This window comes from Stegostoma tigrinum, chromosome 34, assembly GCF_030684315.1.
Source record: "Stegostoma tigrinum isolate sSteTig4 chromosome 34, sSteTig4.hap1, whole genome shotgun sequence".
NCBI lineage: Eukaryota > Metazoa > Chordata > Chondrichthyes > Orectolobiformes > Stegostomatidae > Stegostoma > Stegostoma tigrinum.
The window spans coordinates 21,198,713-21,219,248 of NC_081387.1; the positions used below are offsets into that span (position 1 = coordinate 21,198,713).

The 20,536-nt window shown below is 44.1% G+C and overlaps 2 protein-coding genes across 7 annotated transcripts in view; one reads left to right on the forward strand and one right to left on the reverse strand.

Annotated features, from left to right (window-relative positions):
• The window catches only part of zcchc17 (zinc finger, CCHC domain containing 17), a 32,923-nt gene extending 29,842 nt beyond the window's left edge, over positions 1-3,081 (forward strand). For all 6 annotated transcript variants that reach the window (XM_048520195.2, XM_048520194.2, XM_048520200.2 and 3 more), the window contains exon 9: positions 1,419-3,081. In XM_048520195.2, coding sequence (XP_048376152.1) covers positions 1,419-1,603 — 185 coding nt within the window. In that variant the 3' untranslated portion in view covers positions 1,604-3,081. The remainder of the gene's footprint in view (positions 1-1,418) is intronic.
• LOC125446548 (gastrula zinc finger protein XlCGF57.1-like) overlaps positions 1-20,536 on the reverse strand; it is a 71,427-nt gene that overhangs the window by 32,491 nt on the left and 18,400 nt on the right. The gene's annotated exons all lie outside the window — the stretch shown is intronic.

Here is a 20,536-nt window from a genome sequence, read left to right on the forward strand (position 1 = left end):
ACCACTTGTTCTCTGGGTTGTTTGCTCTGGGGAGATGCTGCAGTGCAATTTCCGTTGAGACCGGGATTTTCTGAGCAACTCATTAGACAAGCGCTTGTGATCAGTCCCTTTTTCCAGAACAACTATGATGTGGATTTGCTGGTGTTGGAGTGGGGTGAACAAAGTCAGAAGTCATACAACACCAGTTTATAGTCCAACAAGTTTGTTCGAAATTACAGGTTGTCGCCCCTTGTGGGAGAGTTAGAACCAGACGGCACAATCCCAGAATAAGACAGAGATGAGGAGGAATTTCTTCTCTCAGAGGGATGTAAAATCTGTGGAATTATTTACCACAGAGTGCTGCGGACACTGGGACTTATGTCTATCCAAGGCCGAGTGAAACAAACCTTTAAACTCTAAGGGAATCAAGTGTAATGAGGGAAAGGCGGGTCAGTGAAATTGAGGACTATCGGTTCAATGATCTCATTGAATGGCTAAGCAGACTCATCGGCTGAATGGCCTGCCTCTGCTGTTTTGTCTTACGTCTTTTGGTCTTTGTTGCCCGGTGTATACAAGGCTTCTGCTCCTGATTTGTGTGTGGCGCCTCTATAAGTAGTTCACACCTGGCACGTACCTGCCAGGGTAGAGATGGGGAGAGGAGTTGGAATGTATTATTGGGCAATCATAATAACCAGTGCCTGTAAGTTTAGTTTCCTCACTGTTGTATTCACCGGTGAGGCATAATTCACTCTTAACTACATAATGCAGAGGGTATCAGAAAGAAGTGTGGCGGTTATGGTTGAGGGTGCCAGTAACTTCAAGAGTTTGTTAAACAGCCAGTAACAAATGTGCCCTGAGATCGGACCGAGCTGACTTGGCCTGCAGAGTGGCATTTTGAGAGCCGAGGACAGGGCAGGTCTAATTTGGATACCGCCCTTAATAATGTAATAATGATCCACTCTGTTGAACTGCTCCAGTCCATGCAGTGTAGTTAACCTACAGAACTGTTGGGGAGAGATTTCCTGCATTTTCACCCTGTGATAGCGAAGCAAGGTGATAGAAGCAGGGCAAGACCATTGAGCCTGTCGAGTATGATCCGCTATTCAGTTAGATCGTGGCTGATCGTATGCGCAGCGGAGTGAGTAGAAATGTGCATTAAAAATGACCTCGCCAATGTTGCATACATTTCGTGATTAAATTTAAACACACACATTCTTCCCTCTGCTGTCTGTGATAACACAGTGTGGAGCTGGAGTAACACAGCAGGCCAGGCAGCTTCAGAGGAGCAGGAAAGCTGACGTTTCGGGTCGGGACCCTTCTCTCCTGTTGTCGCTCTCGTTCTCAGCGCAATCTCTCCTCCCTGCCCGAAACGCTTTCAATCTCTAAGACATGCACCCTCTATCACTAAGTCACTGACGTGTTATTTTAATTTCTCCCAGCTCCAGCCTCTCTGTCTCTGGATCCGAACACAGCGAATCCCCGGCTCATCCTGTCTGAGGACCGGACCAATGTGAGATTCGTAGACAAACGGCAGGAGCTTTCTGGCTCCCGGAGAGATTTGATTCCTGGGAAAGTGTCCTGTGATAAGAGGAATTCACATCAGAGACACATTACTGGGATGTAGAGGAGGGGTAGAAAACTCGTGGGACTAGCCCGAGAGTCTGTGAACAGGAAAAGGGGAACGGAGATTACATTTGAGACCGGATTCTTGATTATGAGGCTGTATTCGAAGTGTTTATTTAGCCATTACCTCTCCCTCACGTATCCCTCTCTCCCTGTGTGGGAATCCCCGGAAGATCGGGGTTTGTCTGGATTATGATGGTGGGCAGGTGTCATTTTATAATGCGGAAAACATATCCCATCTCCACACTTTCACTGAGAGAGCCTTTCCTTTTTTCAATCCGGGTTGGAATATCAACAGGAGGAACTCCTCCCACTGACACCCTGGACCCCGGCTTCCTGTCAGCTTTAAACTGATAGGGGTCGTTCTCAGCCGCACATGGAGAGAGACACTAGGTGTCTACATTAGGGGAATAATTAGGGGACACTAGGTTTACATTGGGGGAATAAAGCCTGTATCGAAACTGGGAACTGAATCATCAGGAAGGAGCTCTGTAGGGGTATAGGGGGGCGGAACGGGGGGAGAGTGGGAGAGAAGAAAATAATAGAAGCTCAACTGTAGAGAGGGACAATAGCTGTGACCTGCAGAAAGCCAGGGACCTACCTGCTTGTAATGTTGCACCACAGACGGAAGGTGGCGGTGTTCTGACGTGTTTGCGATTGATCAAAGCATCACCGCTGCCAGGGTGCGCTCAACTGAGAAAACAAAACTTACCTTAAAACATTTATATTAAATGATGCCTGGAAACATAGAATAAACTTTGTTTGCACACCAATCCCAGGTTCTGGATCTTTAAAAGCGTCAACGCGGAATTCGTAGGTTAAATTTCAAACTACCACAACAAGTTAAATGAATCGTCAAGGAGAAATAGCAGGAACGTTTGCACCGATCAACTCGCGTCGGGTGTATTGCACATGGGAATGAGACGATGGTGAGGAATAGCTCTAGATCTGCAAACCGACGTGCCCGCGCAAATAAAGGGCAGTCATTGACTTTAAAGGGGATTATGAACAGCCGCGGTAACACGGCGTTGACGGAGAAAGCTACTTTTTTTTTCAAATATCCATTGGAATCTGCTCAGAAAATTATCAAAGTTGAATTTCTTCTCTTTTGAGGCGTTCATCCGATGTGTCGCGATTAATCAAAACAACACCTCTGCAGGGGTATGTTGCAAATTACAAACCAATTCCAGCTCTCTGCTGGAACAAGTTCGGCTTCGCTCTGTTGATTTCGCGCCCACGGGCTGCGTCTCTGTCGGTTCTGTGCAGGATTTTGACAATTTGTGTGAAACCACTTCCATAAGCCATGACTTAAATACCGTATCACTGTGATAAACAGCAGACTCGAGGCAAACTCTACTCAACACTGTCATCCTTTTGGTAACAAAATATTTCAGTTAACAGCTTACAAATCATTGATGGACTGAGTTAAGCCCTGCGTCATCGATCTCTCCAACTTTTATTAAAGTTTAATAAACAATCTGTCACTATCAGACTGATTCACTTCGTTCGAAATTCGCTTTCCACTCTTTTTCTCATAGAAGGATAAATATTACTCATTGAACGTGTCTTCTGTATCCTTAGTCCAAAGTGATTTGACGCAATCAAATCTAAATATCAAAAACAAAGTTGCTGGAAAAACTCAGCAGGTCTGGCAGCATCTGTGAAGGAGAAAACAGAGTTAACGTTTCGGGTCCAGAGACCCTTCCTCGGCTCAGATTTGAGGAAGGGTCACCGGACCCGAAACGTTAACTTTTTTTTGCCTGTTCATCTGATGAAGGGTCTAGGCCCGAAACGTCAGCTTTTGTGCTCCTGAGATGCTGCTTGGCCTGCTGTGTTCATCCAGCCTCACATTTTATTATCTTGGAATTCTCCAGCACCTGCAGTTCCCATTATCTCTGAGTTTTTCCAGCAACTTTGTTTTTGTTCCTGATTTACAGCATCTGCAGTTCCTTTGGCTTTTAAATCTGAATATCCTTTTGCATTCGTTTCTCAAGCTGAAGCCATTAAAAAATCTACTGACAAATGGCCTAGCCGAATCCATTCTTGGTATCCTATACTGGGAATTGATTAGATCGGGCAATGAGCACACAACAAATCTGATAATAAGGAGATCGAAGGCCCGACGAAAGTCTGTTTTTGAGTTACAGCAAGGTCGCCGGCTCAAAATCCTGAAACTCCCTCCCCAATCTGTTGTTGGCCTCCCTACAGAAGGTTCAAGAAGGCAGCTCACCACCGCCTTTTCTCGGGCAATTAGACGACAGCGACACGTACGTCCCACGAGTAAACAGCCATCACAAGACTTCTCAAAAGTTTAGAAATTGTGGTCCTTACACGGCCAGACTCAAGTCACTAATATGTACCTAAAAAGCAGTGACCCGTGAACAAGGATTGGACATGAAAAAGGAACAGGAACGGCCGCTCATTTTGGACAGCAGAAACATGAAATCAAAATCAGACGTTCCGAAAGAAGATGACTTTTTCTGTTCCCACTGCCTATCGCAGGCAACTACGAGGAGGTACTGGAATGTTGTTTATCCAGGTGATTATCTCTCCAATTAGTTCAACTACAATTCGGAACAGACGCTGGAAGGGCATAAACTGTGAGTACTTTGCCATTGAAAGAAACAGCATTCTTATTTTCTGATGTTGGGTTTATTTACGAGCTTTTTTTATGAATTAACATAAATGCATCCATTCCGCTACTTCCCAGATTGTTTTTGTTGACGATTTTATTTTTCAAAATAGATTGGCAATCGCGGGATCCGAGTACAAATTACACAGTTAAAGAACAGCCCTAATAGACAATGGTTTCATATGTGATAACAAAGTGTGAAGCTGGATGAACACAGCAGGCCAAGCAGCATCTCAGGAGCACAAGAGCTAACGTTTCGGGCCTGGACCCTTCATCAGAGAGGGGGATGGGGAGAGGGTTCTGGAATAAATAGGGAGACGGGTGCCGAAGATAGATAAAGGAGAAGATAGGTGGAGAGGGGAGTTTAGGTGGGGAGGTAGGGAGGGGATAGGTCAGTCCGGGGAGGGCGGACAGGTCAAGGAGGCGGGATGAGGTGGTAGGTAGGAAATGGAGGTGCGGCTTGAGGTGGGAGGAGGGGCTAGGTGAGAGGAAGAACAGGTTAGGGAGGCGTGGACGATCTGGGCTGGCTTTGGGATGCAGTGGTGGGAGGGGACGAGCTGGGCTGGTTTTGGGATGCAGTGGGGGAAGGGGAGATTTTGAAGCTTGTGTAGTCCGCATTGATACCATTGGGCTGCAGGGTTCCCAAGCGGAATATGAGTCGCTGTTCCTGCAACCTTCAGGTGGCATCATTGTGGCACTTGCAGGAGGCCCATGATGGTCATGTCGTCTGAGGAATGGGAGGGGAAGTTAAAATGGTTCGCGACTGGGAGGTGCAGTTGTTTATTGCGAACCGAGCGGAGGTGTTCTGCAAAGCGGTCTCCAAGCCTCCGCTTGGTTTCCCCAATGTAGAGGTAGCCACAACGGGTACAATGGATACAATATACCACATTGGCAGATGTGCAGGTGAACATCTGCTTGATGTGGAATGTCATCTTGGGGCCTGGGATAGGGTTGAGGGAGGAAGTGTGGGGGCAAGGGGAAGGTGCCGGGTGTGGTGGAGTTGGAGGGGAGTGTGGAGCAGACAGGGGAGTCGCGGAGAGAGTGGTCTCTCCGGAAGGCAGACAAGGGTGGGGATGGAAAAATGTCTTGGGTGGTGGGGTCGGATTGTAGATGGCGGAAGTGTCGGAGGATGATGCGTTGTACCCGGAGGTTGGTGGGGTGGTGTGCGAGAACGAGGGGGATCATCTGGGGGCGGTTGTGGTGGGGGCGGGGTGTGAGAGATGTGTTGCGGGAAATGCGAGAGACTTGGTCGAGGGCGTTCTCGACCTCTGCGGGGGGCAAGTTGCGGACCACCCCTCTACTCTCCTCTCCACTTATCTTCTCCTCTATCTTCGGTCTGCCTCCCCCTGTCTCCCTATTTATTTCAGAACCCTCTCCCCATCCCCCTCTCTGATGAAGGATCTAGGCCCGAAACGTCAGCTTTTGTGCTCCTGGGATGCTGCTTGGCCTGCTGTGTTCATCCAGCTCCACACTATTTTTTAATCTCGGATTCTCCAGCATCTGCAGTTCCCATTATCTCTGGTTTCATATGTGATATATTTTAATCATGCTTTTGATGAAACGGGTAAATGCTTAACAATGAGCGAGAACTATTTCACCCGCGACGTGACAAACCTGAGAAAACAAAAGCTGAATTCGGTTTTAAGGGTGGCTCCTTTAACATTTCAGGTAAGTTGTTTTTAATGTGTCTAACATTTTGCATTAATAGCACTCATATCCAGTCGGCTCATTCATCACTTTAAACAGACGTTAAAAATAAGATTCACAACAGCAACGCTCCATTTTGATGTTTCAGCTTCCCGAAGCAAATCCAAATTTCATGTAGTAAAATCCTTCCATAAATACGCAATAAACAATTTTACACAAAAAATAGACTGATCCAGACAGTAGAATTCTGCACAATGTTTACAGGCCTGTGGAAAACCGACCCAGTTGGTTGGTGAGCGTTATTTGATAATGTTATTGCAGATTCGTGTCCATTTGTAGTCGGTAAAACTGACAAGTTAATACGGTTATAGGGGGGAAATACCCAAGAGCGATAAATATAAACAGAAAATGGACTCTGCCGTCCATGCAGCATGAGATCAGCACTTGCTCACTGCCTCAGTCCAGATTGAAAAGAGCAAAGTATCACAGCAGCAGCAGCTCTCCCACCTTGCTTCCCTCCTCCCGAAAGTAAATCTGAGATTCCTTGTTGAAAGCCGCGACAGCAGAAATTCCCATCATCCTGAAGAAGGGTGAGAGTTCGAGACGTGTCGGCCTGTAATTATTGACAACTATTTATATGGGAAAATAATCTAATCCAGGCAATTTTTCCAAAGCGGGATGGTTGTTACATCTTTCTCTTCTCTTCCTCTCTCCCCTTGCCCTTTTCTCTCTCAGTAATCACATTATTATGGGTGTCCTCTGAAACACTCCACTGACCCTGCAGTGAAATAATTTGGTTTTCCCCTGGGAGGGCTGTACTGAGCCTAGTCTGAGAACCACTGACTGATTCATCCCCAAACCCGTCATGCACCGCCACCTTCCGCCTGCGGAGCAACATTACAGGCTGAAGGTCCCCGCGTTCCGGCTGCTCATTCTGCTCAGTCAGGCCTTCTCTTCAATTGAACTTCTTTCGTTTCTTCTCTCCCCCGCTTTCTTCGCCCCACCCCATGCCCTAAATACCTACTTGCTGAGCCTTCAGTTCCCAATTCCCATACAGGGTTTATTCCCAGAATGTTAACCTATACCCATTGGTTTAATGTTTTTTCAGCTTTTTTTATCCATGGGATGTGGGTGTCACTGGCTCGGTAACATTTATTGCCCAGTCCTAATTGCCTCGGGGCTGTGGGTCTGGAGTTACCTGTTGACCAGGCCAGGTAAGGATGGCAGTTTCCTAAAGGACACCAGAGAACCAGATGGGTTCCCCCCCACCACCCCCCCACCCCCAACAATCAGCACTGGATTCACGGTCATCATTAGATTCTTAATTCCAGATATTTATTGAATTCAAATTCCACCATCTGCCGTGGCGGGATTCGAACCCAGTTCCCCAGAGCTTTGTCTGGGTCTCTGGATTAACAGTCCAGCGATAATACCACTGGTTCCCCAGGAGGCGGGGGACGGGGTGAAATTATGGCATGGATCTGTGAGTGCCCTTTAATCCCGCAGACGGTGAGTGGAGATAGTAGGAACTGCCGATGCTGGAGAATCTGAGGCAACAAGGTGTAGAGCTGGATGAGCACAGCAGGCCAAGCAGCATCAGAGGAGCAGGAATGCTGACGTTTCGGGTATAGACCCATCTTCAGAAAAAAATGGGGCGGAGTTTTTCCAATGGTTATTCAGTTTCAGGTAGAAGATGGCAACAAATTTCTCAGTGAAAATGTGGTTGTGAGTGTGGAGATGGGACATGTTGCCCGCTTTGTAAAATGACAGCTGTCCATCTTCATAGCCCAGGAAAATCCAGGCCTTCTGGGGTTCTATGTTCTGGGTGAGCGTGGTATTACAGCTGGACGTTCCAGCAAAGTAATCTCTTACAGAGACAAGCCCCACAATCCAGTATCATATCTTTAGTTTCGGTCAATATCCTCTGTCCTGTCCATAGATTTTGGGACCACTCCCACAATCCACTGACTCTTGTCTTCACTCCCACCACCAAGTAATGTCTCCATGATCTGAATCCCAGTGATGCCAGGACACTGAGACAGTGTTCAATATTGTCCGGGAAGTCAGGGAGTGTCTGCAGCTTATCCCCCGTTCCTCCACTGGTCCGGTCCACTGGCAGAGAGGCTGGACCTGGAATGAAAAATAAAAGAAAACAACATATCACTGATTTAGAATGAGTGGGAGGGAAACTAAAGAGAGTAAGGGAAGGGAGAAACAGTGGGAGGGACAGTGTAGATTGGGACAGAGGTGAGAAGATATGTGGAGGAGAGTGGAGGCAGAGCGCCAGAGATGAGTGATGAAGAAATAGCAAGGGGAAGGCTGACCAAGTTTAAGAATGGGGGAGCACAGTAACAGCAGGAAAAAGAGACGCGACGGAAAGACTGCTAACATAACGGAATGGAGAAGTTGATGAACAGGAGGAGATAGTAGAAAGTTGATGGAGAGTGCCAGAAGTAGAATGAGCAGAGGTGAGTGGACAGGACTGAAATAAAGTGCAAGCAGAACAGAGACATTGTGTGGAAGCATGTGGTGAGTATGGAATCCAGAGGAGGGAGGGGGTATCAGGCTGGAAACTACACCCTAACCAATCACATAAACTAGGGCTGTGGCCAGGCCTTTAAATTAGCTGGAGAGCTGGACAAATAACTTGGTAACGGTGACTTCTAGATGAGTCTGGAATGTTTTTGAGATAGTTGTGAAACTGACTTGTGATGAAGTTTTCTGAGAAGTTGGCTCGTGTAATGAAGCTGAGGTAGTTAATAGTGTTACATCAACAACAAAAAAGTCCATTGCAAAGTAATCATCATGATACCAGTGTTACGTTAAATTTGAAAGTAACAAAAAGGATCAGAAATTTGAATCGTGAATTAAAAACATCAGCAGGCACATAGGAACACCATTACCTGTGGGTGCCCCTCCAAGCCACTCACCAGCCTGTCTTGGAGTTACATCATCATTCCTGCACTGTGGCTGGGTTAAAATACGACAAGTCCCTTCCTGACAGTATGATGGTTTTACCAATACAGCGCGGACTTCTGATCATTGCCTTCTACAAGGCAATTAGAGGTAGGCAATAAATATTGACAGACGCAAGCCCCCATGAAAACAGTTTGGTATAAAATATAAATACAGAGATAGACGTGTATTACAGAATGAAGCAAAATGCTGAATGACTTAAAGAAAATCATAGAAAGTGAATGAAAATCTGGGTTGGAATGCATGGTAACAGAATTAGTGTCACCGTGAATGGCTCTTTTCAAAGATGTTGAGATGATTTTCTTGAAAAGTTCGAAAATAGTGCTAAACAGCAGTTTGCAAGGCCAATATAATAAGTTTAGCTGTAAATAAATTATTCACAGGCAAGAAAGAGTTCAGTGTAAAGGGTAAATTGGAAATAGGCTCATTGCAATTACATCTGAAAACGAAACTTATATTTATAATACAGATAAGCATCCCAAATCATTACATGCAATGGCTTAGTTCTAAGATGCATTTTATTCTGATATAATGCAGGTGAGTTAATGTCACTCATGGAAGGAACTGTCATCTAAGATAGTCCAGAAAATTGTTGAAGTATAAAATTTCTTGAGAAAATGGAAATAAAAGCAAAACTGAGGGACAACTTGTCTTGACCTTGTCAAGGGAAATGATAAATGTACACCCTGCTCAATAAAATCTATAAGCCTTTCCTTGCTAACACCTGAGGATATGCCAAAATTAGGAGGTAGATACTAGGCAAATGACAGCCTGGCATACTCATAATCATCAAATCACACCTTATGGACAATGTCTCAGATGCTTCCAACAGCAAATAGGGATGCCCTGTTGCACTAGTAAGACAGACCACCAGAACTGGCAGCAGTACAGAAGTGGTCGAGGAAGTTTTCAACAATGACTGCAGACTTTGTGAAGTCTCAAGCATCAGGCCAAACATGAACAAAGAGATTTCCTGCTATTTGCCACGTTTAACCTGCCTAAGTGAATGAATCAGCTTTTTTCCATATTAACCACCACTTGAATGAAGCATAAAGGATCACAGACCACAGAGTGTGGACCTGATGAGGATTTTTAAAAAAAAATGTCTTTCAATGGGATGTGGGCATCTCTGGTAAGTTCATAATTGCTCTTGAGCTGCGTGACTTGCCAGGCTATTTCAGATGACAGTTAAAAACCAATCACATTGCTGAGGGTTTTAAATCATCTATAGGCTAGAGAAGGCAAAAATGGCAAATATCTTTCCCAAAATAACATTAATGGACCAGAAAGTTTTATTTTACAACAATTAAGAATGTTGTCATAGTTATGGTGGTTTTGTGCAAAGTAAAAACCACATATGTGATCAAACAGGACTCTAATATAAGTAGCCAAAAGGAATTTTTATATAAATTGCAGTTTTTTGTTAAAAAAAAGCATAATGGATCAGGCAACATCTGGACCAATCAGAATCCATCTATCTGATCGGACAATTAAGATTACAGTTAATTGTTCTTGCTGTATCTCCATGCTGGTGATAGCTGAACTAACTGAGCATCCTCCTCTCACACTGTAAAAAACATTGGCTCTTTTCTCAAATCTGTTTCTTGCCTCCTAGTTCTGATGAGTGCAAGGTGAGAAGATTAACTTCTGGTTTATTTTTAGCAATGTTTAATCCTTCAAGGCTATACCCATCCTCAATTATGGGATCATCTGCACACAACTGGGACGAAGAAAATGCATTGGCTTGGAATGCATTGCTGGAGAGGTAGTGGAGTCAGCCAATTAGGGGCATTTATGCAACTATTAGATAGGCATATGGATGATAGTATAAGGTAGGGGTGGAGGTTAGAGAGACCTTAGGTTTAGGGTAAAGTTCGGCAGAACATCATGTGCCGAAGGGGCTGTACTGTGCTGTACTGTTATGTATTCTATTTTCTCAACATATAGGCTGGAACTTTTGCAATCATGTTCAGCCAGAAAGTTCAAGTGGATGATTCACTTCCAAAAGGCCTAGGGGCACTGATGTCTGCGGTGAACAAATTTGCTGAATGCCATGGTTTTATCAAAAAAAATTGCACACAGCAGATACAGAGAGCACAACCTAGCTGTAGCATTTAAGGTTTAAATTTTAACAATTAAACCTCCTGTGGGAAGATGCTGAAAATTGCCCAGGTACATTCCTGTCTGTAAAAAAAAAGGAACAATCCAATCCAGCCAGTTGCTGCACCATCTATCTATTCTAAAGTAATGAAATGTGTCATCAACAGTTGTATTCAAGCACCATTTCCTTAACAGTGATCTTTCTATCAATGTTCTGTCGTGCCCACATGAGGTTAATTGCCTCAGCCCCAGAACGCAATGCAGTAGTACAAACGGTAGCATCCTCAGCACTATCTTTGACTGCTTCAAAAACGTTTGAGAAAATTTCAACATAGAATTTTGGATATTCAGTAATAAATGCATAGTGTTCAGTCCCAACATTGACATGTAACAAGAGCTGGACAATGTTCAACTATTGACAAGAGATTTCTCTTTCCAACAACAGAGAATCTAAACATCTGTTCTCAAAATTTAGTGGCTTTCCTGCCATTCAAATCCATCACCAATAGCATCATGATGGCTTATATTGTGCAGAATATGAAGTCAATCAGCTGTGTAAAGACTGTAGCGAAAGAGCAGGCCAGAACTTAGGAATCTTGTGGCGAGCAATTCACATTTTCTCTTTCTAATGTTCATACAAAATCTATAGGATACAGTGATATGGAATACTCTCCAGTGGCATGGATGAGTAAAACTTAGACAGCACTGAAGAAACTTCCAAATATTCAGCACAAAGCAACCCAGATGATTAGCAACACATGCACCATCTTATCTACTCACTCCTTCCCTCGATGGTGCATGGTGCCAATAGTGTGCAACAATCTACAAGATGCAATACAATAAGTCACCGAATCTTCTTCAACAAGGCCTTTCAAACTGATGATGTCTTTCACCTAGAAGATTATATTCAGCAAACACTACAACAGCAAGTTTGCTTCTGATACTGACTGAAACATTTTGGTATTCCTTCACTGTTGCTGGGTCAAGATGCTGGAAGCCCTTCCCTAAGAGCATTTTGCATTTTCCTACACCAAATGGACTGCAGTGGACAGGAATACAGCTCACCACCACTGTCTCAAGAGCAAATAGGGATGAGCAATAATTACTGGCCCAGCTAGAGACATGCACATGCCATGAATGAATAAAATAGAAGTGACTGCAACAGTTTGGGAAAGCGAGTCATCATCTCCTTTTCAAGAAAACATTCCCATGAAGATTAAATTAAATAATGAGTAAGAGAGAGGGTGCAAATTTGACTTCTTCTCCCCTCTGCTCTCACAATCATACTCTCCAAGCAGAAACATTTCAATAATTTTGGGAGTTACACTTTTATTTCTTGCTGCCAATTCATTGTCAAACTCTCTTTCTTGAAGTTGCTGACATTTTGAAATACCTACATTGCCCTTACATTCCATACATCTGGATAAAGTGGTTGGGAGTGATTTACATCTCATCTGCCCTCAGAATTATATTGCAACTGGAGCAATAACAAGATCAAAGTCAGATTTGGGCCAATGGCCTGTTTGGAAATTATATCACAACTGCAAAAAATATACATATATACAAATGTATGTGTGTATAGACATGGCAAAACTGCAGATGCTGGAGTCAGAGATAGTGTAGAGGAACACAGCAGACCAGGCAGCATCAGAGGAGCAGGAAGGTTGATGTTTTTGGGTTGGGACCCTGCTTCAGAAATGGGGAAGGGGAATGGTGCTCACAAATATAGAGAGAGGAGGGGTGGGGCTGGGGAAGATAGATGGGATGGTGACAGGTGAGTGCATGGAGGGAGAGGTGGGGATTGACCAGTGAGGTGGGAGGGAAGTTGGACAGGTTGTGTCAGGTCAAGGAGGCAGGAATGAGAGGGAGGGTTGAACATGGGATAAGGCCAGGGGTGGGGGGAAATTTTAAAACTTGTGAAATCCATGTTTAGACCATTGAGCTGTAGACTCCTGAGGTGGAATATGAGGTCCTGCTCCTCCAGTTTTCAGGTAGCGCTGGACGAGGCCCAGGATGGACATGTCGCCCAGGGATTGGAAGGGGTGGTTAAAATGGATCATGACCGGAAGTTGTTGTTGTTTGTAACATACAGAGCGCAAATGCTCTACACAATGGTTTCTAAGTCTCTACTTTGTCTCACTGATGTAGAGGAGGCCACATTGGGAGCAGAGGATGTAATAGACCAAGTTGACAGATGTGCAGGTGAACCCTTGTGAAATGTGCAAGGCTTGTTGGGATTCAATGTAATCTTAAACCTACACTGGATGGTGCCCAAGCTGTGCAAGACCCACACAATGGAAAGCTGTTTAATTTTCTGCTAAAACAGTGCTCATAAAGGGAACTAGTCAGAAATACTGTCGGCATTTTGATTTCTAGATGCCATGATTAAAAATATATGGTGAACGTCGTCATCAAAAAGGTTCTTCAATCATTATCACAATATTGTTTCCACGATCTTGGTGTTTGGAAATTGATTGTCTCATTTCCTGAATTAGAACAGTGACTCTATCTAAAAGAAACACTTGACTGGTTATGAAGCCCACAGTGTTATGTTAAAGGCACTAAGAGCATTAGGTAACAATGAAGGTGGCTTTTCTGTTTTAACAATTGTTCTGTGGCCAAGAGATTCTTTTTGTTTTCTTACTGCTGCTTGACTTGCTTTTGCTTTTCCCCAAGTACCTTCTCCCATTCCGCCGCCATGTCAACTCGGTATTGATGGGACCATGATATACCACACCCAACCCATCCTCATCATTCCCCTCCACAGGCCTGCTGAGTAGTAAGTGGTTTTCTGAATTCAACCTCCATTCACTATCACAGAGCTCGGCCCCCTGCAGCAAAAGAGCAGAAGACTGACTGACAGTTCCTTCAGAAGGAATTGGGCCTTAGGCTGAATTCATGGGTTGAGCAGAAAATCAAATCTCTGATGAAGGGTCTAGGCCTGAAACGTCAGCTTTTGTGCTCGTGAGATGCTGCTTGGCCTGGTGTGTTCACCCAGCTTCACACTTTGTTGTCTTGGATTCTCCAGCATCTGCAGTTCCCATTATCTCTCTCACTCAATCTAAACTGCTTTTCTTGTTTTTCATTGCCTCCCTCTCCCATCACCTCCAATGTTTCTATGTTTGATCTTGCCTCTACTTTCTCCTAGACTCAGTTAGGTAATAAAGATCAGAATGTTCAACTCCTTGATTCTAATTTGAAACTTTAACTTTTCAATTACTCACCACACCTCTATTATTCAGTGACAAAAGCATAGTATTCAAAGCCAGTCCTGGTGCCTAAGGCTTTTGATACAATTTAATTGCATATGTAGACAAAGCTTTCATTGCCAGAATGGAATTCTGATAATGCACAACAGAATATCCCCCAAGATTTAAAATCATGCCAAACCATTCTGCATAAATTTGTTATTATATCCTGAGAGCTATGCTTTATTCCTCTATTCATCCAGACCCCTTCACTTCTTTAATGCTGTGCCAATGCCTTCCACCACTTACCCAAAGGAGCGCACCAAAGCAAAATACATGAATGAAGAGATGGGCTGAGAGGTGGCAGATGGAGTTCAACCTGGATAAATGCGAGGTGATGCATTTTGGAAGGTCGAATTTGAAAGCTGAGTACAGGATTAAGGATAGGATTCTTGGCAGCGTGGAGGAACAGAGGGATCTTGGTGTGCAGATACATAGATCCCTTAAAATGGCCACCCAAGTGGACAGGGTTGTTAAGAAAGCATATGGTGTTTTGGCTTTCATTAACAGGGGGATTGAGTTTAAGAGTCGTGAGATCTTGTTGCAGCTCTATAAAACTTTGGTTAGACCGCACTTGGAATACTGCGTCCAGTTCTGGGCGCCCTATTATAGGAAAGATGTGGATGCTTTGGAGAGGGTTCAGAGGAGGTTTACCAGGATGCTGCCTGGACTGGAGGGCTTATCTTATGAAGAGAGGTTGACCGAGCTCGGTCTCTTTTCATTGGAGAAAAGGAGGAGGAGAGGGGACCTAATTGAGGTATACAAGATAATGAGAGGCATAGATAGAGTCGATAGCCAGAGACTATTTCCCAGGGCAGAAATGGCTAGCACGAGGGGTCATAGTTTTAAGCTGGTTGGTGGAAAGTATAGAGGGGATGTCAGAGGCAGGTTCTTTACGCAGAGAGTTGTGAGAGCATGGAATGCGTTGCCAGCAGCAGTTGTGGAAGCAAGGTCATTGGGGTCATTTAAGAGACTGCTGGACATGCATATGGTCACAGAAATTTGAGGGTGCATCCATGAGGATCAATGGTCGGCACAACATTGTGGGCTGAAGGGCCTGTTCTGTGCTGTACTGTTCTATGTTCTATGTTCTATGTTCTAAGAGATTCCTGGGGTTAACAACTGGCAATGTGAGTATTAATTTGAGACTTTTGATTCCATTTGATGCCTTCACATGTGTATTTATAATCAGGAAAAATATTGAAGGAATTTTACTAGAGTCAATGGAATCAATCATTTATCCCCTCACTGTACGTTGTAAAGGTTCTTTGAACTTTTCAATGGACAGTGCAGTTGCATCAATGATTGAGAGTAATTGAATATCCTCAGTAATCCAGTAAATAGTAAACAGTTGATGTAATAAGTGCATTATAGTTAGAAAACTCAAGGAATTATCTAAATTGTCCCAATACTCCCAGCTTGCAGCATTTTTTGCATTAAAATGAATGTGATAGAAAATGAAAAGTCTTTCTATAACTGAGATAATCTGGCAATATAAGGGCAGAGGTGAGGATGTGAATTGAGAGAATAGGTCCCTTAAGGATCAGCATGGCTGTCAATGTGTGGAGGCACATGAGATGAGGGAGATTTTTATTGAAAATTTCTCCTCAGTGTTTACTGGGAGAGAATCAGTGTTTACTGAGTAGAAATAAGGGAAACAAGTCAGGATGTTTGGACCACATACACTTTACCAGAGACCAGTCTGCAGCCTTAAAGCATATTAAGGTGGATAAATCTCCTGGGATTGATCAAGACTATCCTCTGATGTAGTGGAAGATTATGGAAGAAATTGCAGAGAGCCTTACAGAGATTTTTGCTTTATCTTTAGACATGGGTGAAGTTCCAGAAGATTGGAAGGTGGCTAATGTTGTTCCATTGTTTAAGTAAGGTAGCAAAGACAAGCTAGGAAACTACAGGCCAGTGAGCCTGACATCAGTGGTAGGCAAGTTATTGGAGAGGATACTGAGGGACAGGATCAACAAACATTTGGAAAGTCTTGGTCTGAGTGGGAACAGTCAGCATGGATTTGTGAATGGCATGTCACGTCTGACAAACTTTCAGGGTTTTTCAAAGAAGTAACCAAGAGGATGGATGAGGGTAGGGCGGTGGATGTTGGCTATATGGATTTTAGTAAGGCCTTTGACAAGGTCCCACATGGCAGGCTAGTCATGGAAGTTAGGATCCAGGGAAGGCTACATAATTGGATTCAAAACTGGCTCAATGGTCAGGAGCAGCGGATCATGGTTGAAGGTTGCTTTGAGATGTTAATGTGATAACATCCCATTGACTTCTATGCTTCTATAAATTAAAGTCTCTTATCTGCATTTGATTCCTATGCAGAGACTTTAGTTTATAGAAGTAAAGTTATATCTACCTACACATAGGTATGCAGGCACTGCCCTGAAGCCTCTCTGATGAAGGGTCTAGGCCCGAAACGTCAGCTTTTGTGCTCCTGAGATGCTGCTTGGCCTCCTGTGTTCATCCAGCCTCACATTTTATTATCTTGGAATTCTCCAGCATCTGCAGTTCCCATTATCACTGCCCTGAAGCTGCCTGCCCAGCTAGGAATTCAATGTAAAGCTTTTGTAACTCCTTATCTTCTCACACATCGGTATGCAGACACTGGCTTAAACTTCCTGACTGAATTAAAATTAGAATCAAACTGTTTCAAAGAGGGTTAGGAGGATAAAATTTGTAAAGGTGTGAAGCCTCTAAAGCATGCAACTTCTGTCGCTGACAAAGGGGCCAGGGCACTGACTTTTGTTCTAGCCAGACACACTGGCATCTTGAAATCAGAATCTGTCCAGGACAACAACTCGAAATCGCCTCCTGCCATTAGCAGCTACTTCACGAGCAATCGATACTATATCCTGGTCTTTTATGTTCTTGATGCGATACTTGTTTGGTATCCTGTCTTTGTCTGCTGTAGTAATTGTTTCATGAATCATGTCTTTTGTAACTTGTGAAATTGTTTTCTGTATCATGTCTTTTGTAAAGTATAAAAAGGGACTGTCCGCTGCTCGGGGAGAATTACTTGCGAGACTCTGCACTCTGTGCCGGGTTGAGTACAGTGATTCTCCATAGTTTGTACTTGCTTGGTAATAAAAGGATTTGTGTTTTTCTAAACAGGTCAATGTCTTGTTATTGCAGCAAGTCCGTGATGGTCTCCAAAAATGAACCTGACAGCTTCTCTGACTGGAGGCTGTGACTCATGGTGTACCACAGGGGTCAGTGCTGGGACCTTTGTTATTTGTTATTTACATAAATGATTTTCTCCCTGCATAGACACAAAATTATATTTTTCCTGTTAATATCTCCGCTTACGATTGATGAGTGCTTATGTTGCAATAATATGTTTTGATGTAGTGACTCATACCTTTTCTCTAATTTTGCATTAAATTACAAGACAGAGAGTCAGACAGCAGAGAAGAGACCTTTCAGCCCATCAAGTCTGCACCTATCAATGACAAGTACAAGGCATGATGAGTAAATATGTCCCTCTGAGACAGGCAAGAAGGGGTAAGATTAAGGAACCTTGGATGACGAGAGCGGTGGAGCTTCTAGTGAAAAGGAAGAAGGTACCTTACATAAGGTGGAGGAAGCTAGGGTCAAGTTCAGCTAGAGAGGATTACATGCAGGCAAGGAAGGAGCTCAAAAATGGTCTGAGGAGAGCCAGGAGGGGGCACGAGAAAGGCTTGGCAGAAGGAATCCGGGAAAACACAAAGGCATTTTACACTTACGTGAGGAATAAGAGAATGGTCAAAGAAAGAGTAGGGCCGATCAGGGATAGCATAGGGAACTTGTGTGTGGAGCCTGAGGAGGTAGGGGAAGCCCTAAATGAGTTTTTTGCTTGTGTCTTTACGAAAGAAACCAACTTTGTAGTGAATGAAACCTTTGAAGAGCAGGTGTGCATGCTGGAATGGATAGAGATAGACGAAGCTGATGTGCTGAAAATTTTGTCAAACATTAAGATTGACAAGTCGCCAGGCCCGGATCAGATTTGTCCTCGGCTGCTTTGGGAAGCGAGAAATGCAATTGCTTCGCCACTTGCGAAGATCTTTGCATCCTCGCTCTCCACTGGAGTCGTACCTGAGGACTGGAGAGAGGCAAATGTAATTCCTCTCTTCAAGAAAGGAAATAGGGAAATCCCCGGCAATTATAGACTGGTAAGTCTCACGTCTGTCGTCTGCAAGGTGTTAGAAAGGATTCTGAGGGATAAGATTTATGACCATCTGGAAGAGCATGGCTTGATCAAATACAGTCAACACGGCTTTGTGAGGGGTAGGTCATGCCTTACAAACCTTATCGAGTTTTTTGAGGATGTGACTAGAAAGGTTGATGAGGGTCGAGCTGTGGATGTGGTGTATATGGACTTCAGTAAGGCATTTGATAAGGTTCCCCATGGTAGACTCATTCAGAAGGTCAGGAGGAATGGGATACAGGGGAACTTAGCTGCTTGGATACAGAATTGGCTGGCCAACAGAAGACAGCGAGTGGTAGTAGAAGGAAAATATTCTGCCTGGAAGTCAGTGGTGAGTGGAGTTCCACAGGGCTCTGTCCTTGGGCCTCTACTGTTTGTAATTTTTATTAATGACTTGGACGAGGGAATTGAAGGATGGGTCAGCAAGTTTGCAGATGACACAAAGGTCGGAGGTGTCGTTGACAGTGTAGAGGGCTGTTGTAGGCTGCAGCGGGACATTGACAGGATGCAGAGATGGGCTGAGAGGTGGCAGATGGAGTTCAACCTGGATAAATGCGAGGTGATGCATTTTGGAAGGTCGAATTTGAAAGCTGAGTACAGGATTAAGGATAGGATTCTTGGCAGCGTGGAGGAACAGAGGGATCTTGGTGTGCAGATAGATAGATCCCTTAAAATGGCCACCCAAGTGGACAGGGTTGTTAAGAAAGCATATGGTGTTTTGGCTTTCATTAACAGGGGGATTGAGTTTAAGAGTCGTGAGATCTTGTTGCAGCTCTATAAAACTTTGGTTAGACCGCACTTGGAATACTGCGTCCAGTTCTGGGCGCCCTATTATAGGAAAGATGTGGATGCTTTGGAGAGGGTTCAGAGGAGGTTTACCAGGATGCTGCCTGGACTGGAGGGCTTATCTTATGAAGAGAGGTTGACTGAGCTCGGTCTCTTTTCATTGGAGAAAAGGAGGAGGAGAGGGGACCTAATTGAGGTATACAAGATAATGAGAGGCATAGATAGAGTTGATAGCCAGAGACTATTTCCCAGGGCAGAAATGGCTAGCACGAGGGGTCATTGTTTTAAGCTGGTTGGTGGAAAGTATAGAGGGGATGTCAGAGGCAGGTTCTTTACGCAGAGAGTTGTGAGAGCATGGAATGCGTTGCCAGCAGCAGTTGTGGAAGCAAGGTCATTGGGGTCATTTAAGAGACTGCTGGACATGTATATGGTCACAGAAATTTGAGGGTGCATACATGAGGATCAATGGTCGGCACAACATTGTGGGCTGAAGGGCCTGTTCTGTGCTGTACTGTTCTATGTTGTATGTTCTATGATTAATAAGTTTGCAGATGATACAAAATTAGCAGGTACTGTTGATAGCAAAGAAGGTTACAGAGGAATTTTGATCAGATGGGGAAGTGAGCAGAGGTTTGGCAAATGCAATTCAATACAGATGAGCGTGAGGTGTTGCAATTTGGAAAGTCAAACCGAGCTATGACTTATACAGTAAACGCTAAGGTTCTGAGTGTTGTGGAATGAGGGTTGGTGGGGTGGGGGGGGGGGGACTCTAGGAGTACAAATACATAGTTCATTGAAATTAACGTCACAAGTGGACAGGGTAGTGAAGAAGACATTTAGCATGCCGGCCTTCATCAGTTGAGGCATTGAGGATAGGTGTTGGGATTTAGGTTACAGTTGTGTAAGTCTGACACTTATATGTATGATATTCCAAGTACTGCTATAGGAAGGATGCCGTGAAACTTGAAAGGGTTCAAAAAAGATTTACAATGAAGTTTCCAAGATTGGAGTGTTTGAGCTGTAGGGGGAGGCTGAATACATTGGGGCTATTTTCTCTGGGCTGTCTGGGGTGACCTTATAGATGTTTATAAAATCATGAGGGACATGGACATGGACATAGTAAATATACAAGGAAGTTTCCCTGGGGTGTCCAAAACTAGAGGTTTAAGATGAGAGGGAAATGATTTAAAAGGGATCCAAGTGACAACATTTTCATGCAGAGGCTGGTGTGTGTATGGAAGGAGCTGCTATAAGAAGTGGAGACTGGTACAATTTCAACATTTAAAAGGCATCTGGATGCATATATGATTAGGAAGATTTGTCAAATCCTGGCAAATTGGACCA